Source organism: Crocuta crocuta, unplaced genomic scaffold (genome assembly GCF_008692635.1).
Source record: "Crocuta crocuta isolate KB4526 unplaced genomic scaffold, BGI_CrCroc_1.0 scaffold102, whole genome shotgun sequence".
Lineage (NCBI taxonomy): Eukaryota > Metazoa > Chordata > Mammalia > Carnivora > Hyaenidae > Crocuta > Crocuta crocuta.
In genome coordinates, this window is record NW_027530019.1 from 13,646,316 (window position 1) to 13,668,405 (window position 22,090).

Sequence of the window (22,090 nt, forward strand, 5' to 3'; positions counted from 1 at the left end):
GACAGGTGCACGGCAGCACCACAGACAAATGATGAATGCGGGGGAGATGGGGAAGTGGCATTTAAGTTGAGTCCTCAAGGACGATGGACTTTTACTGGGTGGGCAAGAAGGGAAACACTCCAGATAAAAGAAATAGTACTTGCAAAGGCCTGGGTCATGGTCTTATCATCTTCATCTCATGGTTGGGGTATTGAGGTCTGCTTCTGGTCCATCCCACCTTGCTCCCTGCTTAAAATTTCTTCTCTGTGTGTTCACAGTATCACTGCATTTCTCACTTCACTCTCTGAAACTCCAAATCATTTGTCATTAATTAAGAGATTAAAAAAAATAACGGCATTACTGACATATAATTTATATACCTGTATTAGTTTCCTATGGTTGCCACAACAAGTGATCACAACAGAAATTTATTATATCAAAGCTCTGGAGGCCTGAAGTCTGAAATGAAAGAGGCAGCAAGGCCATACTTGGCCTGGAGGCTCAAGGGAAAAATGCTTCCTTGCTTCTTACAGTGTCTTAGGCCATTGACAGGCTATTGCTTCTTTGGTTCCCTTGCTTTGTGGTCACATTTTGCCAATCTCTGCCTCTGTTCTCACATTGCCTTTTTCTCTCTGTGTGTCTCCAATGTGCCTCTGCTTTTCTCCTTTATTAAAGTCTGTTTATTTTTTGAGAGAGAGTGTGCGCACACATGTGCATGATGAGTGGGGCAGGGGCAGAGAGAAAGAGAGAGAGAGAGAATTGAGCTGTCAGCCTGGAGCTAGTTCGGGGCTTGAACCTATGAACTGTGAGATCATGACCTGAGCTGAAATCAAGAATCAGACCCTTAACCAACTGAACCACGCAGGTATCCCCATACCTATGCTTTTCTCTTAGAAGGGTGTTATTGAAGACAGGATCCACCTGGATAATTGAGGATGCTCTCATCTGAAAATCCTTAACTTATATCTGCAAACAAAGTTATATTTTCCCAGTAAGGAAACTTTCACAGTTTCCAAGGATTAGAATATGGACTTCACATTTTTTTTTTTTTTTTTTGGCCACCATTCACAGTACTATACAATTCAGTGGTTTTTTTTATATTGACATAATTGTGAATCTATCATTACCACTGTTAGTTTTCCATTTTCCTCACCCTCAGAACAAACACTGTACCCATTCGTAGTCACTCTCCATTCCTCCCTAATAGCCCTAGGGAGCCACTAATCTGCTTTCTGTCTTTCCATGAATTTTGCCTAGTTTGGACATTTCATATAAATGGAATCATAACAATATGTGGCTGTTTGTGTCTGGCTTATTTACACTTGCATAATGGTTTCAAGATTCATCCATGTTGTAGCAGGTAGCCGAACTCCATTCTTTTTTATGTTGAATGACATTCTTTTGTGTGTATATACCAAGTTTTCTTTAAAAAATTTTTGTCACATTTATTTTTGAGAGACAGAGCACAAGTTGGGGAGGGGCAGAGAGAGAAGGAGACAGAATCCAAAGCAGGCTCCGAGCTGTCAGCACAGAGCCTGACATGGGACTCGAACCCACAAACTGAGATCATGACCTGAGCTGAAGTCGTACACTTAATCGACTGAGCCACTGAGGCACCCCCGATATACCACGTTTTCTTTATCATTCATAATTTGATGGACATTTGGGTTGTTTCTACCTTTTTAGCTATTATATGTAATGCTGCTATGAATACTGGCATACGGGTTTTTTGAGTGGATGTATGTTTTCATTTCTCTGTGGTATATACCTAGGAGTAGAATACCTGTCTATGGTAACTTTTTGAGGAACTGCTGGACTATTTTCCAAAGTGGCTATACCATTTTACCTTCTACCAGTGGTGTGTAAGGGTTTCCGTTTTTCTGGGTTCAGTTTGATTGTCTTCTTTTAGTTGGTGCTGCTATCACTTCTGCCTTTTTTGATAACCTTCTCACTAAGGTTAGAACATTTCCATTTCATTTCTGCTAGTTTCCCATTTCTTTCTTTCTCTGACACTGAAGAAACGGAAGATGATCAGTTCTTATTCACCCCAAATATAACATTTACTTTTGTTTTTTACCCTGCTTCCCAGAAATAGTGTGAAGCAAACAGTAACAATAAATGTTGGTGCCTGTCTCCCAACCCATAACCATTTTAGCTCTCCAAACCTAGAATGTTCCCTGTCAGCTGTAAGTTAAATGAAGACAGGCACCTTCTCTTTTGGCTTTTCTTGTAAACTTTGTATGCAGCTTTTGATGAGTATCCAGTAAATATTAAATGAGTGTGACTTTTATCTCATGTGTAAAATGACTTAATGTCCTACAAGTGGAATAGTTTTTTAAAATTATGCACACATTTCTGATTGCCTAACAACTTTTGTTATTGTTTTCAATGTGCAGATGAAGAGAAGACTGAAGATGTGACAGAAGAAGGGAAAGAATCTTGAGCAAAGATTTGCTGGGTGTGCTTTGATGGAAGTTGGTAAATTAAATTACATTGTTTTCTGAGTTCTTACAGTCAGTGACCACACCTTAAGAGACCATTCCTCAAATAATGATTTGTAATACTTGGATTCTCTCTTCCTGGATTGTATTTCTTTGATATTTTTGATTCATGGGGTACGCTTAGTGATTTTCTTCACTGAAATGCCTGGTGAAATTGTGTTTTACTGCTAATCTTGTAACATCAGGGATATATTATAGAAACTGACATTTTATGTATGTGTGTGTTATGTGAAAACTAGTTGAAGTGCTGTGATGACTTCGTATTTGATTTTATATGTTACAGCTTCACTGTGAGTCAGACGGATTGAGTCACTATGAACTCTGATGTGTGCCCTGATTTTCCAGCTTCCCTCCTATCTGGTGCCCATTAAGTACACTTACCATGGAAAGAAATGAATTTTCTCAACAAAGCAATGTTAGCATAGACTTTGCTTCCTTATTAGCAGTGGTATTTTGCTTAAGCAAGAGTTTGACTGAATGAGTTGATATTTATTCTCATTTGTCATCTTTCAGAATTTGCCTTTTAGAATGCAGCAAATATATCATTCTGACTAGAGAGAGTTGATAGGTCAGGATTTTGAGCAAAGGTTCTGTGCTTCACTTGAACTGCCTTAATCACCTTCTCCTCTGTCCTACATGGAAGTTACGTTAATTTCCCTGGAATCACCTCTAGAAACCAGGGACAATGGTAAAGAGTAAGCAGTAATAATGAGTGTTTAGGAGGAAGCAAACACAAATCCACTGCAATTACTAACCTTCTACTTTCTCCCAATGAGAATATATGGTAAACCTTCTAAATTTAAATGGCTTGGAGACTAGAGGGGATAGATAATAAATAATTATTAAAGTATTAAATAATTGTTTTTGCTCCTCCACATAGGACTTAGAGATGTCACAGAAAGAGACTACCACTTTCTAGTTATTAACTTAATACACAACTCTTATGAAAGGCCCATATGAAGAGGCCTTCTAAATCTTCTTTTTGGTCATACTTAGGCTACACTGACAGGTGATATTCTTAATCAAAATGCCATAAGCACCATGTAGAGAGGGCAAAGGGAAGATACTCATACTTTTTTCTACAGAGTGCGTTAAAAAAAAAGTAGAATGCAGCAAATAAAGATCAGCTACTTAAGAAACATTCTGCGTTATTATTTTGAGAGAGAAGTTTTGTCTAGTTACAAGTCAGTAACTTGGGTTCATGAGAAAAATTTATATCAACACTTTATACGATGAATTGACACTAGAAGTCCGATTTATTTCTGATGAAAAATACGATTGAGCTATTGTGCTGCCTTTAATGAAGTTTGGATAAATATGTGTGTAGCAGGATTCATTTTTGCTCACACATTTCATCTGATAGTCGATGATGTTAATGATTGCTTACATCATACTTCCTTGACTTTGGAAAATAAATTCTATAGCTATTGCTTTCAGAGGAATAGATAGGCAATTTCCTTTTTTGAGCCTCCTTTTTCAGTTTACATTAAAATAACAATGGTTCATACTGATGTCAGTGTGTGACTGTGTAACTTATCTGGACACTAAGAGTTTTGTTGGGGTGGGGGTACCAGCAAAAGTTAAAGTCGTGCTGTTAGACTCTTCTAAAAATGACACGGGCATTGTAAAGTTTGGGTTAGGGGAGAGGTGTTATGGGTGGGAATTTGCAGTGGTGACAGAGAGGAGCCATTTTTGCCCATCAGCCTTTATGGGGAGCTCAGTTTTCTAAACCTGTGTGCTTCTGGTATTTGAGTGTGTGTGGGGGTGGGGTGTTGGGTGCGGAGTGAGAGCTCCATTCTGCAAATGATATTTGGGGGTATAGTGAGCCTTTCTGTTATAGGAGTTTAAGAGAAGGGAAGGAAGACAGAGTGATCTTAAGTAAAGGATTTTTTAAAAGAGGTGACACGGTTCATTCCATAGCATGTCAACTGAAGATATTTATAACAAGGACTGGTAAGCTGAATTTAGAATGTAATTCAGACAAGATCAGGTACGTTCAGGGGTACAATATAATTCAACATGAAGACTCCAAAATTAAAAAAAAAAAATTTTAATGTTTATTTACTTCGAGCTATCAGCACAGAGCCTGATACAGGGCTCGGACTCATGAACTATAAGATCATGATCTGAGCCGAAGTCAGGTGCTTAACCGACTGAGCCACCCAGGCACCCCCAGAATTCTTTTTTAAAAATGTTACCCTGATAGGGAAAGTGTTCTTATTAAAAGTCAGCATTTTTATTTGAAGATTCCCTCTAGACCTGAGTTTTTCCCCCAGAACAAGATTGAGAAGAAAAAGTATGAAAGAGCAAGAGCTAACTCATATTAGAAATGAATTTAGGATCTTAAAATTAGAAGTTTTTCTGCTTATGACTTCTCAAGAGAACTACTGGCACTACTTTTATTGTCAATCCCCATAGGCGGTAAAGTTTATTGCCCTTCAATCCAATTCCCTCTAAAACACATGACTGTAAACTCTCTTAGCAGGAAAAAGCCATCACTTTGATGGCATAATTTAAATTTTTAACAAGGCTTTTATTTCAGTAGAACCTACTGATGTGAAGGTCACTCTCAGAGTAAACATGAAGAATGCCTGGGAAAAAAGCTCCCATTCCCGGGCACTTTTTGTGTCCTATCAGATTATTTTCAGTGCTTGTAGGTTTGTTCCTTAAAAGTGAATTAGGGGTCCCTGGGTGGCTCAGTTAAGCGTTAGATTCTTGATCTCTGCTCAGTCTTGATCTCAGGGTCAGGAGTTCAAGCCCTGCGTTGGGCTCCGTGTTGGACCTGGAGCCTACTTAAAAAAAAAAAAAAAAAAAAGTGAATTAGAATTCTAAGACTCATCATGTTTGTGCTCCTCTGAGAAGGGATGATGTCCTGTTTCAAAGAATTATCTTTCAAATCAGTTTTCCAAACTCTAACCCTTTCTGGTGTTTTCTAGTTCTTTATTTGTCACCTAGGCACCATGAAGTGATTTGGTAATTTATACTTATATATGATTATGCTACGGAAGAAGTGTTTTTAGAATGAGAGGGAAAATCAACAAGAAGAATCTGTCTCAGTCAGCCCGTCATTTCTAGTGTTTCATGGACCCCAAAACCAGATCTTTAATCTACTCCTAAGATTTCTGATCCTATTTGTTCTTATTAAAAATGGAAATTAGTCCGTATTCTGCTTTCATTGTTAGCTCACCCATACTCAAGTTCTGCTTATTGTAATGCTTTGGGCTTCTCTTCATAAATTAATATGGTACTGGGGATGTATTTTTTTTGAATTCTTCCAAATCCTTTTAGTCTTGTTTTTGACCGGAGGTAAATTCATTCTCTGAAAGCTGATGTCTATAGCATTTGGACCAACTTGGTAAGGACGGTTCCTCACTCATTCGCACTTACTTCTAATGCTTCTCCACAACATGCAATCGTGCAACCCACCCAGTGCTGTCATTCACGGGTCAGAAGACGTAGCTGTGAGAATTGTGTGTGCTTCGCTTACATTTTTTCCCTTTATTTTCATTGTTCTGTTTAGGAACAGAACTGTACTTTGAAAAGGATTCAACATTTAATTACCTTTCTAAAACTTAAACTGTATCCTATTGGGGTCCACATTTTGAGTCCTTTCTTTCCTATATTTTTAATAAGGCAGGTTCATGTTTTGTTCTTATTCCACAAATCTAGCATATGTGTTTTCCAAGCCAATCAATCAGTCATCTTCCATTGGATGGAACCTGTGAATGTTACTAATCTTTAATGTCTTCTTGTGTATGGTGTATTGGTTTAGGAATGGAATTTACACACATCTTGTAACAAAGCCAGTAGAGAACAAACAAACATGGATACCGTAAGTATAAATATAAATTTCCATATGATTTATTGTTGTTCCTTGTACATAAGAAACAGTAATATACAAACTTACACTGCTTTAGAATGTAAAATGGATAAAAATGTGTACAAAAAAAGCACATTCCTAGAAAAAGGTATTGGTAAATAGTAAAAACTTGGGGTGGGGGGGAACAAGCGAAAAACAAATCAAAAACAAAACAAAAACCCCAACAGTTCTTCAATTCAGTGTGCAAATGTTTTATAAAAATAGAAATACTAACTCTACAGGCAGTATTTCCTGATAAATTATTTAAATAGCATATCTACACAATCTGAGATCTATTCCAAAGGCAATGAGAAAATAATTTATAAAAATAAAGCAATGGTATATAAGATAGAAAAAAACATAACTTTCAGAAAATGTATTTAACATTTCAATGCTATTTCCTTATTGGGAATACTTTTCTGCAAAGAGTTTTTATACTATGTACAACATTGACTTTTTTTTTTTTAAGGTACTACAGTAGCTTTAAGTTTGTAAGACACTTAAACTCTTTCTGCTTGATCCAAAAATTCTTTACTCAGTCACACAACAAATGAGGTAATATTTGTATATAAGTTTCACCTTTGTTTTTTTTTTTTCCCTCTTTTGGAAAAATGAAAAAGTGTAGATGCTTTTCTTCTCCCTGGAAATAGGCACAAGGGGTGGGGTCCAACAGTATGAAAGGCCTCATGGCTTTCTTGGAAAGTTACAAACACTAGCAAATGGGCAACTGATTCCACTTGAAAAGACAAAGAAAAAAATCCCCAATCATTCACTCTGAGCACAAAGCAAAGAGCAGCTTGCTCTGATTTTCCTCGTGCCGTTCTTGGGGGATGTGCTGATAAATCTCCACTACCTGCCATCAAACGCTTTCCACGTGAAACCTTGATTCCAGGTAGAACAGAGTTAATAAATAATCTGTATTTACAATCTTACAGTCATGAAGACTCCTAACAAAGATGATCCAGATAGTCATTACGCTTCTTCCTGTTCCATGAATAGTCTGTCAGACAGATCCTTCAGAGTAAGTAAAAAATAAATAGTTTATATTGTAAAGTGTTTGTAAAAAAAAAAACAAAACAAAAAACAACAGACAACAAAGAACTATAGTCTAAAAGAGTTGGAGAACTCCATGATATTCAGGAAGAGAAGAGAAAAGGAATGTTTTAGTTGAGAATTTTGTGCCTTTCTAACCATAAAAACAAGCCTGGCTGCCTGTCCCTTGGGAGGCAGCCTGGTACTGAGATGGTAGGTTTTCTTATTTTCCTGCTACATCTGCACAAGCTACATCTCTAATAAAACCAAGACGTTCATGGTCACCAGGCAGTGGCAGCCAGCACGGCCTTACACTGGTTTAATTCTGACTCGTATTTTGGTCACAGCAGGTGGTGGGTAAGGGCTGGGGATCCAGGAGGGAGTCCAGAAGCCAGTCTTTCCCTCCCTTGCCTGCTTCTATCTAAGTGCCTATGTACGCGGGTTAATCAGCCAACACTGGTCAGCATCATGAAATCCAGCAAGAGTCTTTCAGTCCCCTGAAAATGATTTAGTACCGAACCTGTAACAGCTCCTCCATCTTGGCTTCATACAATCATCTCTTGGGGACATGCCCTCCCCTTAGGGCTTCGGCCCCTAATCCCCCTCTTTCCAAGGGAGGAGGCCAAGGGTGGTTGTTTGCTAATCGTAGTGAGTCCTCCCTTCTCTCACAAGCCTAAAAACGCTATGGAGTCCACTGCTCAGAGATGGCTTCACGACAGCATTCCACCCTGACACACACAGGGTAGAGCAGCCACCTGCCTGCTGACGCAGCGGACGCTTTTGCTTTTTGAAAAGCAAGCCAATGTACTTGTTTATGTTCTGGGAAGATTCTCTTCGCATTCAAGAGGCTGCATGCTGAGTCCGATTTGGAAAATGGCATTTTCTCGAGGCAAGTCCCATATCCTAGGAGTCCACAATGACACGCAAGCAGAGAAAAGGCGGGGAGGAGTGATCCTAGGGGTTTTCTTAAGCCTGTGGTTCCAGAAGGTGCAACACCAGCATTGGTTAGGATCAGTCTTTTGATCAACAGTTGGATGATTAGGAATCTGTTAAATAAACATGAACAGATAAGCCAATTCACTCATGAAGCCACTAGGGTTAACAGTTGTTAACAAATGACCCTTAGTACACCTCTACTTTTATAGTGACAAAAGCTTAATGTACGATTGTCAACGTATTAAATGTTGACGTGCTTGATGTAGCATGATCTTCCAGAGTCTACACTAGGCATTCTACGGCCTTCAAACTTGAGGGAGTGTTGCTTTAAAAATTCAGACTCCAAGATGACATCGTAACTTAAAAATTGAGTATAATTATAATGCATCATCTCTTTTTACTGATCGATCCTGGTAGGCATCAGGCCTTGGCACAGTACACAGTAAACACTTATTCTGAGGTAGGCCCAGTGTTGGACTCAAGGATCAAGTAACCAGAGAGAAAGACAACGAAGGTTACTTGTGATAATTGAGCACACCAATATGAAGGCATATACCCTTTCCATCCTTAAGCCCAGGGGAAGGCCCTCTTGTGCTGTAATGTTGGGAATACAACTAAGTAAGCGTGTAAGACACGGTAACGGTAAATTTGAAAGTAGTATTCACGGGGTCCAAACTGTATACAACTCGTCTATGGTTTATCTTTCTACTGGAAATGAGAGCAGAGACTCCTAAACAAATTGATGATGTTAAAAAGAAGTCCTGCTTTCACAAGGCACAGTCCACAGGCCTTGTATTGATCATGGTCTTCAGTAGCAACATAGAAATAACCCAGTCTCTACAACAGTCTAGCAAACAGATGCTCCCACAATTGGCATGCTTGATACTAGTCTTAATTAGAGATGTCAACTGAGTGTTCCCTGGATGTTGCTCCTACCTCTGCATTCGTATTTCAGGTCGGAGAAGAACACCATTTCTTGAGAGAAGACAAACAGCCCCAGTCTACCTCCAGCATAGGTTTTGTCGTAGATGGGTCCTGAGTCAGCCATGATTTTCTTCCCTTCGTACATCACCACCCTGTAGGGACGAGAAACTCTCATTAGTGACACTCCTGATTTCTGGCCTCCTCCTCCTTCCCCATCTGTGTGTGACTACATGAAATATAATCAGCACGATCTTACCTAATGAAACCCGTCTTTGGCCGGTGGCTGAGACGCCATCTGTAGGCAGTGAAATCTTTCCAGCCTATGTGACGAGGGTCATGCCACAGAGTGCGCACCTGAAGGAAAAGGAAAAAGTTGAAACACGGCTCCATCAAGATTTCTATTTCATTCTAAAGGAAAGAGTACTTGAAGGGTACCAGACGGGCCTAAATTAGAGGGCTATAATGCTGGATTTTTTCCAAGGCCTTTCATTTGATGTGTGCCCTTGAATGTACATATGAAGCAGAAAGAGGAAGGAAAGTTTTGTTTCCAGAGGCTGAAATGGTCTTTGGATTTGAAGGTAACTCTAGGTTACAGGGAGCTCCCCTCTCAGATGCTATGAGGTTTTTACAAAGCAGAAGTTAGTGCTGTCGGTGCTAGAGGCTGGGAACTAAGACCGCCCCCCACCCCTAGGGTAAGTCTGGACCAAAGCACAGCATCCATGGTGCTAGTCAAGCACCTTCCTCGGGGCCTTGTTCTCACCTGGCCGGGGGTGTTTCCTGTGTGCCACAGGGCGTTCCGCAGGTGCTCGCCCGGCCCTGTCGTGGAGTTCACCACTTTCACAGAAAGGCCCGAGTATCCCTGAGCCCTGGTGGGGTTGGTGTCCCAGTAGGATTGGGTGACTTGCTTCCACATCACCACGTAGAAGCGGCTGCTGGACTGGTAGCCAAACACAAAGCCAGCGTAGTCGTCGTCCCGCTCGGTGTTGATGAAGAAGGTACCACTGAAGTCCACCGCGTTGAACTCATCGTAACCTGGAAAACGAGGCCAGACCCGGGTTAACGGCCGCAGCCCTTCAGAAGCTCCTGTGTCACGTTCCCAGACCTCCTGAGTACCTCCGGGAGAATGTCAGTGCCAGGTCTGACATGGGCTTCTCTCCCGTGTGTGCACTAGTCTCTGGTGTGGACCACTCCCTACTCACCCACAGCAAGTCCTGGATCGCAGTTGACGGTCTGGACGAGTTCTTTACCCTGATGGCGCACCACCCAGTTAGGGTCATTCTGGGACGTCCCTTTGGGATCCAGAGGAATCATCTGGAAGCGGCGGAAATCGGTCTCGCTGATATCGATGTTTTCGGGACAGATGTCATCGATGTCTGGCACGTTGTCATGGTCAAAATCATCTTTGCAAGCATCCCCTCGACCATCACCTAGGGTCAAAAAGGCAAGAGTTCAGTGGAATTCTGAAATATCGCTGGTGTCAGAAATTCACTATCTTGTCTAAGTTGGCAGATAGTCTTCTCATCCTCTCAATTATCCATTTAGTTTTGCTTTTGTTGTCTCCATCCAGAGAGCCACAGTGTTAGTCCCTTAAAGTGGCTCCACTGACTCACCGTCAGAATCCTTCTGGTCAGGGTTGGGCACGAGTCTGCAGTTGTCCCTATCATCAGGAATGCCGTCATTGTCATCATCATGGTCACAGGCGTCTCCCTTGCCATCCTTGTCATGGTCAGCCTGGTTGGCATTGGGCACATAGGGACAGTTGTCGAGGTTGTTCTGGTGGCCATCTTCGTCAATATCCTGATTGTTGTCACAGGTGTCTCCTATGCGGTCTGAGTCAGAGTCGAGCTGAAAGACAGAAGCAGATGGCAAATTGAAGTAGAAATCATTACTGTTAAAGATGACTTCTAGAAGATTCTCCCCAGTTTGATATGGCATGGCCAGTGGGGTTTCAGGTCTGTAGGCTACTGCCAGAAGAGTAAACTCTTCCAGGAGATTAGGTGATATTAAAGAAGTAAAATTTATGGTAAGACCCAAACTCCACCAACAGTGGCCCCTCGATGCCGTTTGCTCAGCAAAGCTACCCCAGAGCAGTCTCACTTTCATGTGCTGGCCCCAAAGCTCTTCATGCTATTGCTTTTTTACAGGACCTTGTAAAAATAAGCATTAAGAAGAAAAAGCTGGATTTATCATTTCTGTAATCTTATAATATTTTCTTTTTTAAAAAGCTGGATGCTGGGGGTGCCTGGGTGGCTCAGTCGGTTAAGGGTCCAACTTCAGCTCAGGTCATGATCTCATAGTTCATGGGTTCAAGCCCTACACTGGGCTCTGTGCTGCCAGCTCAGAGCCTGGAGTCTGCTTCAGATTCTGTCTCTCTCTCTCTCTCTGTCCCTCCCCCACTTGCTCTCTGTCTCTGTCTCTCAAAATGGAAAATAAAGACATTCAAAAAAATAAAAAGCTGGATTCTGGAGTGCATGGGCGGCTCAGTTCACTGAGTGCATGGTTCATGGGACAGAGTTTCTCACTGGATTCTACTGACAGCACAAAGCCTGCTTGGGATTCTCTCTTTCCCACTCTGTCCCTCCCCTGCTTGTGCTCTCTCTCAAAATAAATAAACAAAAAAAAAAAAGCTAATTTTCAAGTTTCTACAACAAAGCATTTTAGGAAATAAATGCCTTAACTGCCATCACTAGAAAATGATGGCCAATTACACATAAAAAATACTTGGGCATGAAACCTGTCCTGGCTCATGTCTACTTGTAGCACTCTCTCACACAGGTAGAAAATGATCTGTCATTCTTCAAAATTATTTGGCATTACAAACAGGAATTTCTAGAGCTTTTGCAAGTATTTTTAGTGTGGGGTTTTCTTACAGGCAGATTATATCCTTAGCCATGAAAATGGTCATTAATTTAAGAATATCATCTTCCATCTCAGTCTTAGAAACGGTTAATGTTACGGGGGTAGTCAGGTTTCTGCTTTATGTAATTTATGCTGCCACTGGTAGATCACATGGAGTAAGTCATGTAGACCTTCTAGAAGACCAGAGGGAAGTTACAAGAGGGTCACACTGAAGGTCTCTGGGACTCTGCAAGCAGCTCTCATCAGGCAACCTGTGCACCTGAAAGTACTGCAAGTGGGCTCTGAGATCTCTAAGAGCCATGGGCAGGAAAGAGTTAGAACTCTCTTTCAGTGCTGTTTTCTTAGGAGCCTACCAGGAGCCATTCCAGAATGCTCCTGGGAGATTCTACAAGGGGTCCACCTACCTGATCTGGATTGTGTTCCAGGGGGCAGTTGTCACATTGATCTCCGACCCCGTCCATATCCGTGTCCCTCTGATCCACATTGTAGACATACTGGCAGTTGTCTCGTTCATTGAGAATACCTGCAGGGAACGGGTGATCAGTAAGAGCCGGAATCGCTAGCCTCTGATGTTTCAACGAACCACACCCCAACAGCTGGGACTGGAGAGAAGTAAGGTGGCCACTGAGAGCCGTCACCCCCACCTACAGGCCTGCAGCTTACCATCGCCGTCGATGTCTGCCGCACAGGCATCTCCTTCCCCGTTGTTGTCCGTGTCAGCCTGATCTGGGTTGTGGTTGTAGGGGCAGTTGTCACAGCGGTCTCCCACGTCATCTCGGTCATAGTCATACTGGGCTGGGTTATAGTGGAATGGACAGTTGTCCTGCAAAGAAAGGGCACCTTTTATACCATCCGTGCAGCCGTCTCCAGCCTCAAACCATACACGTTATGTAACACTGCAAAGATCTGTAACGTTTTCTACTTAATGATCACTGTGGAAGTTAAGAGCCTTGGGATCATGAATGAAAAATGGGTTCTTGTTGGTTACATGTCAGTGAAATAGACACTGTCCCAGTTCTTAGTAGGCCTGAAATCAATTGTCCTGCAACTCAGGTACGACTGTGCAGTATACCTGGGGAATGGAGTGTCACTGTTTATTACATTGTCATTTCTTGCTCAAATGGGTGTGGGATAGGGTCAGGATGAAAAACCAAAACCCTCATTTAAATACTTTCTTGGTAACTCTAGGCATTGCAACTACCAGTGAACGACTATTACTCTCTAAGTACGTGTTTCGTTGATTTTTCCTAGTACATGTCCTGTAGTCTCATTGAATCCTAAGTAGAAGAGGTGAAGGAGGACTGGGAAGCATCCTTACCCTGTCATCTGGGATTTTATCATTGTCATCGTCGTCATCGCAGGCGTCACCAATTCCGTCCTTGTCATAGTCTTCCTGTCCAGAGTTGGGAAGGTTGGGGCAATTATCCTGGAAAGAGAGAATGCACATGTCAGCTGCAGCCATGTGCCCATTGTTCAGCTTGTGCACGGGCCAGGGCACCCACACGCGGCAGACCGAGATTGAATCGAATGCTGAGCTCCCTGACGGTATATTTTTTAACAGGAAGACAAGAAATTAAGCATTCTCCTGGGGGCATATATCATTGTATAAATGCTCTGTGCTTTATGCATGTGGGGAATGCAAGTCCCACTCCGCTGGGTCTGGGAGAAAATCACCAGCTCTGGAGCACACTGGCCACAAGGCCCTGCCCTATGCACGTACTTGGCACCAAGTGACTTAATGTTAAGAATTTGTGCTGTTCTGTCTTTGTGTAATTTCATCTTTCAGTTTCGTTTTGGAACTTCAGGCATTTAAAACCGCACGGCCTCTTCTGTGGATCAGGGGGAATGTGGCTTCTTTTGGGAGGTGTGCGATGGAAGCCAGCTGTACCTTTTTGCAGTGGTAGGTGGCATTGGCCACGCACACCAGGTCCTCGTTGGGCCAGCCGTCCAGGTCCGTGTCCTCGCCGCAGATGATGCCGTTGCCCGCATAGCCAGGCTTGCACTCACAGCGGTACATGGGGTCGCTGTAATGGCCCAGGTAGCTACACTTGGCATTCTTGTTGCAGTCGTGTGTCCCATCAGTGCAGGGGTTGCGGGGCTTGCACACCTGGGGGCGGGGGAGAGACAACATCCTGATGTGCATGTGGAACCTTCAAGAGGCCCCAGATCCCTCTCCTCTCCAAGTAGAGGCTCTCTGAGGAGGAGGAGTGTGGGGTACCCCTGTCCCTCTTCCCCCTCACCATGGATGTACTAGACCCTCAGCTCACAACTTGTTCCACAGCAGCATTTTCAAAGGTGACAATTTCCCCCCTGCTGGCTTTACAGTAGATTATCCTGTCCTGTTGCTAAAACCTAGATTGGACCCTGATTCTTTGTAAAGGCTGTGAAATGCCATGCCTGCCCTTCCTAGCCCTTTCAGCCAAGGACACCCCCCACCCCGCTCTGGTTGTGTGGTCTCATCTACCTGTTTGTTGGCGGTGGCATATTCCACGCCCTGGCCGAAGGGCTGTGGGCCTGTGAAGCGCGGGGGGCAGGGCAGGCAGTTGTAGCCAGGGTCTGTGTTCTCACACCTGTGCTCCCCGTTGTGGTTGAAGCAGGCGTCGGGTACTTCTTTGCACTACGGGAAAAAACGACAGTTTGCCTAGTGTTCAGGGAACACTGCCCTAGGTGACAGCTGTGACAGTTGAGCTGTTTTCCTAGATCTAGGAACTCAGCCACCGCCTCCTCACCTCATCAACATCTTCGCACTGGATGCCATTTCCACTGTAGCCAGGGGGGCAAGCACCACACTTCCAGCTGCCGTCACGGTAACTGGTACACTTGACACCAGCAAAGCAGGGATTGGACAGGCATCCGTCTGAGATGAGGGCGACAGGAGACGGTTGGTGTAAGCGCATGATTGCCACGTGCCTCAAGCAACAATATGGTGTAAAACACTGCGGGGAACATGTAACTGTCCACTTGCTGAGGAGACTCCCACATGTCAGGTGGACAATGCAGTCCCAACACCCAGGGCCATCCCAGCAAGAATGCTCCCTGAATGCGGACCAGGGGTTTCAGTTACACGGAACACCCAGGGTGGCTTTCTCCGGGGCCACGCGACTCACCGATGGGACAGTCCTGCTTGTTGCAGATCTGGTTCTCCGTCGCATCACCAACACAGTCCTTGCCTCCAAACTGGGGGGTGGGGTTGTTGCAGAGCCGGCTGCGTGTCTGCACCCCTCCGCCACAGGTGACAGAACAGATGTCCCACAGCGACCAGGGACCCCAGCCTCCATTGACTGCGAGACAGTGAACCACATGCCAACGTGAGGGTCAATTCATTTCCCCACACCTGTCCTCTCCTACAAGACCCTCCTCAGGTTGTCCATGAAAACCTCCCTCGCATGAAGACAGTGTTTGGGAAGAGGGCTGGTTTGAAATGGTTTTTCTGGTTTTTTCTTAAAAGAAGCTGCTGGGCCTGCAGGACTTTGCTTCTACTTGTTCCCTAGGAAGTAACCTTTCTCCCCTCTAGGGCCCGGCAAACGGGAGGCGGCAGGGGCCGGGCCTGCAGGGGTGCGGCACGTTCGCACTCACTGGGGCAGGCATCTCTCCTGCAGGCTTTGGTCTCCCGAGCTTCGCCTTCACACGGTTTCCCATTCATCTGGGGGCTAGGAGAATTGCAGAGCCGGATCCTTGTGATCACACCATCACCGCATGTCACGGAACAAGATGACCACGGCGACCAGTGGCTCCAGCCGCCATCCTGTTTAACTAAAATACAAAGTTGATGGTTACGGGGTGCTTACCATGGGTCAAGCTCTGTGCTAACTGCTTTAAATGCATTCCCTACATGAAATCCTTACAATAACCCTGTCAAGAGCCATTATCCCCAATATGCAGTTGAGGAAAGAGCCGCAGCGGGGGTAAGCTGTGTTCAGGGGAGCACAGGTAAACAGCTGGGGTTCAGATTCAGACAGTCTAGAAACTGTACCCTTAACCTCTATGCTATGGGGTTGCCCTGGATGTGGACAAGGGCAAGTCGGTGCCCCACACTCCTCAGTGGCCCAGATGCTCACATCTCTTGTCACACTCCTGAATATGGCAGGTCCGCGTCTGGACGGAGGAGCCCTCGCAGCGGTTGTTGAGGCTATCGCAGGAGCGACCACGCTGCTGGATTCCGTTGCCACAGGTCACAGAGCAGGAGGTCCACTCAGACCATGGGGACCAGCCGTCATCCGCAGAGTCGCTGGCTGCAGAGGAAACGGGGTCATTTAGGGTGTGATCATCAAGACAAGCTGTTCTCTAGATAGTACTCCTCAGGACCTTCTTCCTTTGCCCCAGAGTCAAAGGCAAGGTGTTTCTTAGTCCAACAGCCAAAAGGTTTACCCCATGTCATTACATGTATGGCACCGGGGTCAATGAATGCTGGCCAGGGTCAGCGTAGCCCAGCCTTCTCCCCACAGCATAAGTTTGCCTATTCCCGTGGCCTCCTTTCTCAGCATTTCAAGGGACTGTCACGGTGCCAGGGTCGCGAACACGATCCCTGGAGGAGACTGCCTGTCCTGAGCTGTGGCCACTGTGTAGTGCATAGGCATAGGGGTGTGTGTGTGTAGGGTGAGTGCTACTTTCCTGCTTTATTTCCTAGCTGTGATGAGTCATTTTTATGACTTGTTCATACTACATTCAAGAATGCCTCAGCAAAGTGATCAACTTACACTGGCAACAAAAACCAGGGCAGAGGGTGCCTGCCATAGAACAATATGGCACCTGGGAGAAGCAAGCTCCCAGGGGCCTGAAACTGCGGTCATTCTTAGGCCTCCTCCTACCCCTGCAGATACAACAGATACAACTTTCAGACCCAATTAGATCCAATGCTTGTACTATACCCCGTCCATTTCTCTGATGAGCAGATTTTTCTTAACTTTAGGCCATAATGTTACACTCTAAAAGCAGCCAACTTAGAGCTAGGGCTCTACCAATTCATGTCTCCTTTCTTCAGAGCATCAAGTCAAAATTAATAATCTCTACCAAGATCATTATCGCCAATACAGCAGCCAACCCATCAGTTAACCAGATGCTGCAGCAAGAAACCCAATTAAAACACACAATGCAAATGGGGGTGGGGTTCTAGTGTTCTCTCCAGCAGTCCAGGGTTGCTGGACACTGGACCTGCTCACTAAGGAACGGTTATGCGGTTTTAAGAACTTACGCCAACACCGTGGGCAGCATTCTCCATCGGGAACTGTGGCATTGGAGCACGGCATGATGGGGCAGGACACTTTTTTGCAGATGGTAACGGAGTTCTGCAAGGCAAGGGAGAGAAATGGGTTACTACGTGTATGGCAAACCCAAGTTTACATACTCTGACATTGCAAGATGAAACACGGTCCAGGCTGTTTCTTGCTATCGGAAGGACTTAATAGATCTGTCTGTCCTATTTGTAGCCACCATATTGTGGAGACCATTCTAGCGCTAGTTAGTTGTCACTCCGTGCCTTGGAGAGGTCTTTCTTAATTGCTACGTAGTGGTGGAAGTGACAACATGAAGAGTTTATCTGAAGGGAACCACTGATCATCAAGAGTCAAGTCTTCTCATCCGTGTCTAAAAATGAACTCAAAACTCAGCCAGGGCTTTTACATTTTAAAATGTTCTCTTTATAGAGAAGAGATCCATGAGCATTTCTCCCCCTTCACATACAGATCTGGTTTTATGTTGGAGGAGAATGGGCATCAGGTTGGCTCCTGAACCTAGCAATCCAGGATTTGTATTTAAGCTTGGCTTTGCTCTGTGAGTCAGGCAAACCCTCCAAGTTACCTGCCAGTGGCACTGGGGACAACTAGTGACACATACTGCAAGCAGTGCTATTTAAGCTAAGTAGACAGTTATATCCTAATGGTGTCAGGCTAAGAGACTTGAACCATCAGTACTGTATTAATCAAATCTCGGCATCATTGCTGAATACAAGTCAGGGGTTGGGCAAATAAAAGGAATGTTCCGACCAGGTTTTATTTACACGGCATTCAACACTTAGGCTTTGAACTAAACCAGGTCAATTACTCAGATGTCTTAGCAGATTTGTTCTTTTAGATACTTAGTCTGGGGTATAATTAAGACTTTGAAAAACTTTCTGAGAGTCTGAAGATTTTATAGATGTTTCAACTGCATCTCGAAAACAACCCACTTTGGTATCAGGCCACGGAGCAGTAAAAGAGTTTGTGTGGCCATCTGGTTATTTCCCTAGAGACTGGCTCCAAACACAGGCCATCAGTTTGTATGTCGGTCTGTAAGGATTGCCCACCTGACAGCGACACTCAGTGCAGCTATCAACAGTCCATTCCTCGTTATTCCTGTACTGGACTCCGTTGTGGTAGCAGAGGGGAGGCCTCCTCAGCTCATTGGCCAGCTCCTTGTTCTCTTCAGTCTAGAAGGGAGAGAAAGGGCATTAGTGTCCAACTTCATTTTCAGTCATTAGGGGTCATCTGGGATACACCTTCGGGTGCTCACGCTAAAGGGCTGGGGGGAGGGGCACTGACCACTTTGCGGATGCTGTCCTGAAGCGTTGTCACGATAGTGCGCAGGCCCCTCAGCTCCAGGACCATGCTGGACAGCTCATCGCAGGAGATGCCACAGATGGCTTGCAGATCCTTTGTCTTGTGGCCAATGTAGTTAGTGCGGATGGCAGGGCTGGAGCCGTTCACCACGTTGTTGTCGAGGGTGAGAAGGACATTGGTAGCTGCCAAGAAAGAGAGAAATACAAGGAGGAAAGTAATGGAAGATCTTCACACAGATTGGAGTTCCTAGTTGTAAACACATGACCCCTGGGGTGAAGGACACAGGTGGAGGTGAGGTACATGTAAAAGTGACCTCAAAGGATCAGCTACACATCTCTTAACCAGGTCACCTGTGGTGATTTATGCACAACCACCATTACTTAAGTTTCTCAGCTTGTTTTGGGTGGAATTCCCCAAATTTCCTCATACACCCCTCCCACCCTCCCCAGATAGAAGGGTACTCACAGCTGGAACAGCCTTTGTTCCTGAGGATGGCTTCTGGTGTGGTTCCGAAGACAAACCTCACATTCTGCAGCACCCCCTGGGGGCAGAGGACACACATTACTTGCAGAGTGGTGGAGGGGTGGGGGGGAATGGGTGGGGGAGAGGGTTTATGCCAGGAAAACACACCAGAGAGGTTCTAAGAGTTTGAAAGAGCGCTCTTTCAAGATCACTATGTCAAAATAACACGACAACATAAACTGCCAAACAAATTCAGCACCGTCTTTGGGTCTCCTGCCAAGTCTTCAGTATTTTACAAGGAAATCAGTTTTCAGCCCACTTGGGTACACAGGAAATGGAATCGGACACCAGAGACAGAAGTTATGACGACACTCTCCAGTGTCAGAGAGTTCGATCTGGGAGTTTCAAAGCCCGGGTTGCAAAGATCTAGACGTTTTAAGTAAGGAAGAAGCTGCGGCAGCCAATAAGCACTATTTTAACCTTTTGAGAGCAGCTCCTGAGACCGGCTACATTCCCACGAGGAATCAAATGGCAAAGCAGTATTTACTGGGCGCAGAGTATCCATTACAAGCTACATTACGGTTGGTAGGATGCCTGTGAAATAAGCTCTATCGAGGAGCAGAGCATATGAAGTACCTAAGGCTTGAACAGGCAGTTCTAGGAAAACCACTCCTGGTTTCCATTAGTGGTTTACAGAGTGTGGTCCCCAGAACACCAGCATCACCTTCACCTTGAACTTGTTACAAACGCAAATGATCAGGCCCCATCGCGGACACCTCGAATCGGAATCTGTGGGAGGAGGGTGCCGCAGCATGTGTCTTAAGAAGTGCTCCAGGTGTTTCTGATGCTCCCTGAAGTTTGAGAACCTTAGTCCCCAGGCAGTAGCTCCTGAACTGGAAACGCTGCCTCTCCTGCCTCTCCTGCGATAGCCCTCCTGACAGGTCAGCTGCCTAGCAGCTGAACCCAAGGACCAGGAATTGGAGAAGAGGCCTCACCTGGAAATTGTCATTGACGCCTCCTTTTGCGATGCGGAGCCTGGCAACGTTGGCCAGGTCCCTGGTGAAGATGCTCTGGATGGGGACATCCAGCTCGGCGTTCTCCATCTTCTCACAGTCGATGTACAGCTGGGCCCTGTCCTCCTGCACAAACAGGGTGATGCTCTTCCACTGGCCGGTCGCCAGGAGCGCTTCTTCCACCGACACCACGTGCTGCATGCCCTGCACGGTCAGGCTCAGGTCCAGGGTGCCCGCCTTGCCGTTGGAGACCACACTGAAGACCTGGCCAGAGTGGTCTTTCCGTTCTATGGCCAGCAGCGTGCCTCGGGTCTTCTTCATCTGCCTCAGGGAGGCCAAGAGAAGGAAGCCCTTCTCTGCCCGTACGGCATCCACCAGGTCTTGGAACTTGTCATCAGGCACAGGGGGGATGAGGTTGGCATCCTCGATGCGGAAAGCTGGGCTCGAAGAGTCCGGACCCTTCACCAGTCGGCGGCCAGAGCCCTTCCGGGCAGCGCCCGTGAGTTCAAAGATGTCGAACACGCTGTTGTCTCCCCCAGATTCTGTTCAACAGAGGACACACAGTGAGCCTTCCGGGCTGAGGCCAGGGATGGGGACAAGGGACAGGGTGAACACTCTGCGCAACCACTGAAAGCACTAAACAAACACCACGGTCAGAGGAAAACTGCGTTCTGATGTTCAATCAGGGCTCTGGGGGGAAAGAGCGAGCAGGGGAGAGCATGAGAGGAGGTGCACTGGGGTGACCAGCACCACCTCGTGCTCTCCTCTTCCAGACTCACCTGGAATACGGTTGGAGCCACATGCATGCAACAGAAACAGGACACTGAGTCCCCAGGCCAGCCCCATGGTGGAGCTGTTTGTGCCCAGCAGGGAGCCTGTAACAGGAAACACAGATCTTCAGAGACAGACAAGCGGGAGGGTGGGCAATGACTGGGGGCTGGGCTTGGGGCCAGGGCCCTGGGGGATCCCCCTTTGGCCCCACGTTTGCTGGAATGAGGGACAACAGTATTTACTTTGGACAGGACATCAGGAAGAAAGAGAGTCAAGGGGAGGAGGCTATGGTTTTAAAGTTGAGGGGGGGGGGGCNTTGGGGCAAAGACCAACAACCTGGGGACTTTTCCTTGGAAAGTCGAGGGTGAACATTACCAGGAGGAGATGCAGTTTGGGGGTGCAGGGAGGCACGGGGAACTAGAGGTCTAGACGCCTGACAGAAAGGTGTGGGGGCACTCGAAGAATAAAAGAAAATCTTGGGAGGTGGGGAGAGTCCTGACGAGTAGGTTTGTGAACTCCAAGCGGGAAAGAATAGCCCTGCAGCCCTTCCACAAGAAAAGTCTCCCATCAGCTGGGAGGGACGGGGGTGGGGGGAAGGCGAAGAGTATGAAATCCGGGGTCCCCAACGGGCTGAAGCCTCGGAGCTCGAGGTATCTGGCCAGGGCAGCACACGGTCCTGAGCGGCCACCTAAGGACTCCTTACCTGTGTGCACACGGGTGCAGCGACCCGGGGTGGCGGCTAGGGCGCAGCGACAGACGGCGAGTCCCGGAGAGGCGCGGGGCGAGCGAGCGGGGCGCCCGGGGAGCCGGAGGCAGCGCAGGGAGGCTCGCAGGAGGCGGTAACCTGCGACCGGCTCGGGAGCAGTGGCTGGCCAGGCGGCGGAGAGACGCGCTTTTAAAGGGGCGCTCACATTCCTGGGGATTCCTCTGGCCAATGGGAGGCGGCGGGACAGGAAGCGGAGGGGCGGGGGCTCCCCAGTCTGTGCCCCGCCCCCCCCTCCGCCCCCCGCTGCCTGGCGCATAACTTTCCAGCTAGAGAGTGGAGGGGGGAGCCGGGGGTCGGGGCCGAGAAGCGGTGGAACTTCTCAGAAAAATAGGTGCCCGCCCACGCAGCCTTGGCGCACGCCCGCTCGGCACTTTGGCTCTGGGAGTCCAGTGTGAGCACCCCGAACCGCGACGGGTTTTTGGCCACCCCCAGACCCTTAGGGGGCAGGGGGGGGG

The 22,090-nt window shown here is 46.2% G+C and overlaps 2 protein-coding genes across 5 annotated transcripts in view; one reads left to right on the forward strand and one right to left on the reverse strand.

The window, feature by feature from the left end:
* Positions 1–2,586, forward strand: part of FSIP1 (fibrous sheath interacting protein 1) — a 193,676-nt gene extending 191,090 nt beyond the window's left edge. For all 4 annotated transcript variants that reach the window (XM_077764350.1, XM_077764353.1, XM_077764351.1 and 1 more), the window contains one exon: positions 2,376–2,586. In XM_077764350.1, coding sequence (XP_077620476.1) covers positions 2,376–2,422 — 47 coding nt within the window. In that variant the 3' untranslated portion in view covers positions 2,423–2,586. The remainder of the gene's footprint in view (positions 1–2,375) is intronic.
* A 3,731-nt stretch (positions 2,587–6,317) lies between these two features.
* On the reverse strand, positions 6,318–21,722 carry THBS1 (thrombospondin 1). Its single transcript, XM_077764701.1, has 22 exons — positions 21,573–21,722; positions 20,878–20,973; positions 20,081–20,640; positions 19,089–19,164; positions 18,606–18,805; positions 18,371–18,493; positions 17,282–17,375; positions 16,149–16,322; positions 15,667–15,843; positions 15,198–15,371; positions 14,820–14,947; positions 14,555–14,707; positions 13,979–14,197; positions 13,409–13,516; positions 12,754–12,913; positions 12,495–12,613; positions 10,842–11,076; positions 10,431–10,658; positions 9,992–10,263; positions 9,488–9,585; positions 9,244–9,383; positions 6,318–8,417 (listed from the first exon to the last, which is right to left on the reverse strand). Exons 2-22 carry the CDS (start codon positions 20,942–20,944, stop codon positions 8,410–8,412), a joined length of 3,513 nt encoding a protein of 1,170 aa, XP_077620827.1. The 5' UTR covers positions 20,945–20,973; positions 21,573–21,722; the 3' UTR covers positions 6,318–8,409.
* Positions 21,723–22,090: the final 368 nt, after the last annotated feature.

What these genes read in the sequence shown, in the direction of transcription:
- THBS1 (XM_077764701.1), bottom strand. Translation starts at nt 20,944, where the DNA reads ATGGGGCTGGCCTGGGGACTCAGTGTCCTGTTTCTGTTGCATGCATGT. An exon ending in ATGCCACCGCCAACAAACAG is followed by an intron (nt 14,198 to 14,554) that starts GTAGATGAGACC and finishes CCCCGCCCCCAG; the next exon opens with GTGTGCAAGCCCCGCAACCC. An exon ending in CCACCTACCACTGCAAAAAG is followed by an intron (nt 13,517 to 13,978) that starts GTACAGCTGGCT and finishes CTCTCTTTCCAG; the next exon opens with GATAATTGCCCCAACCTTCC.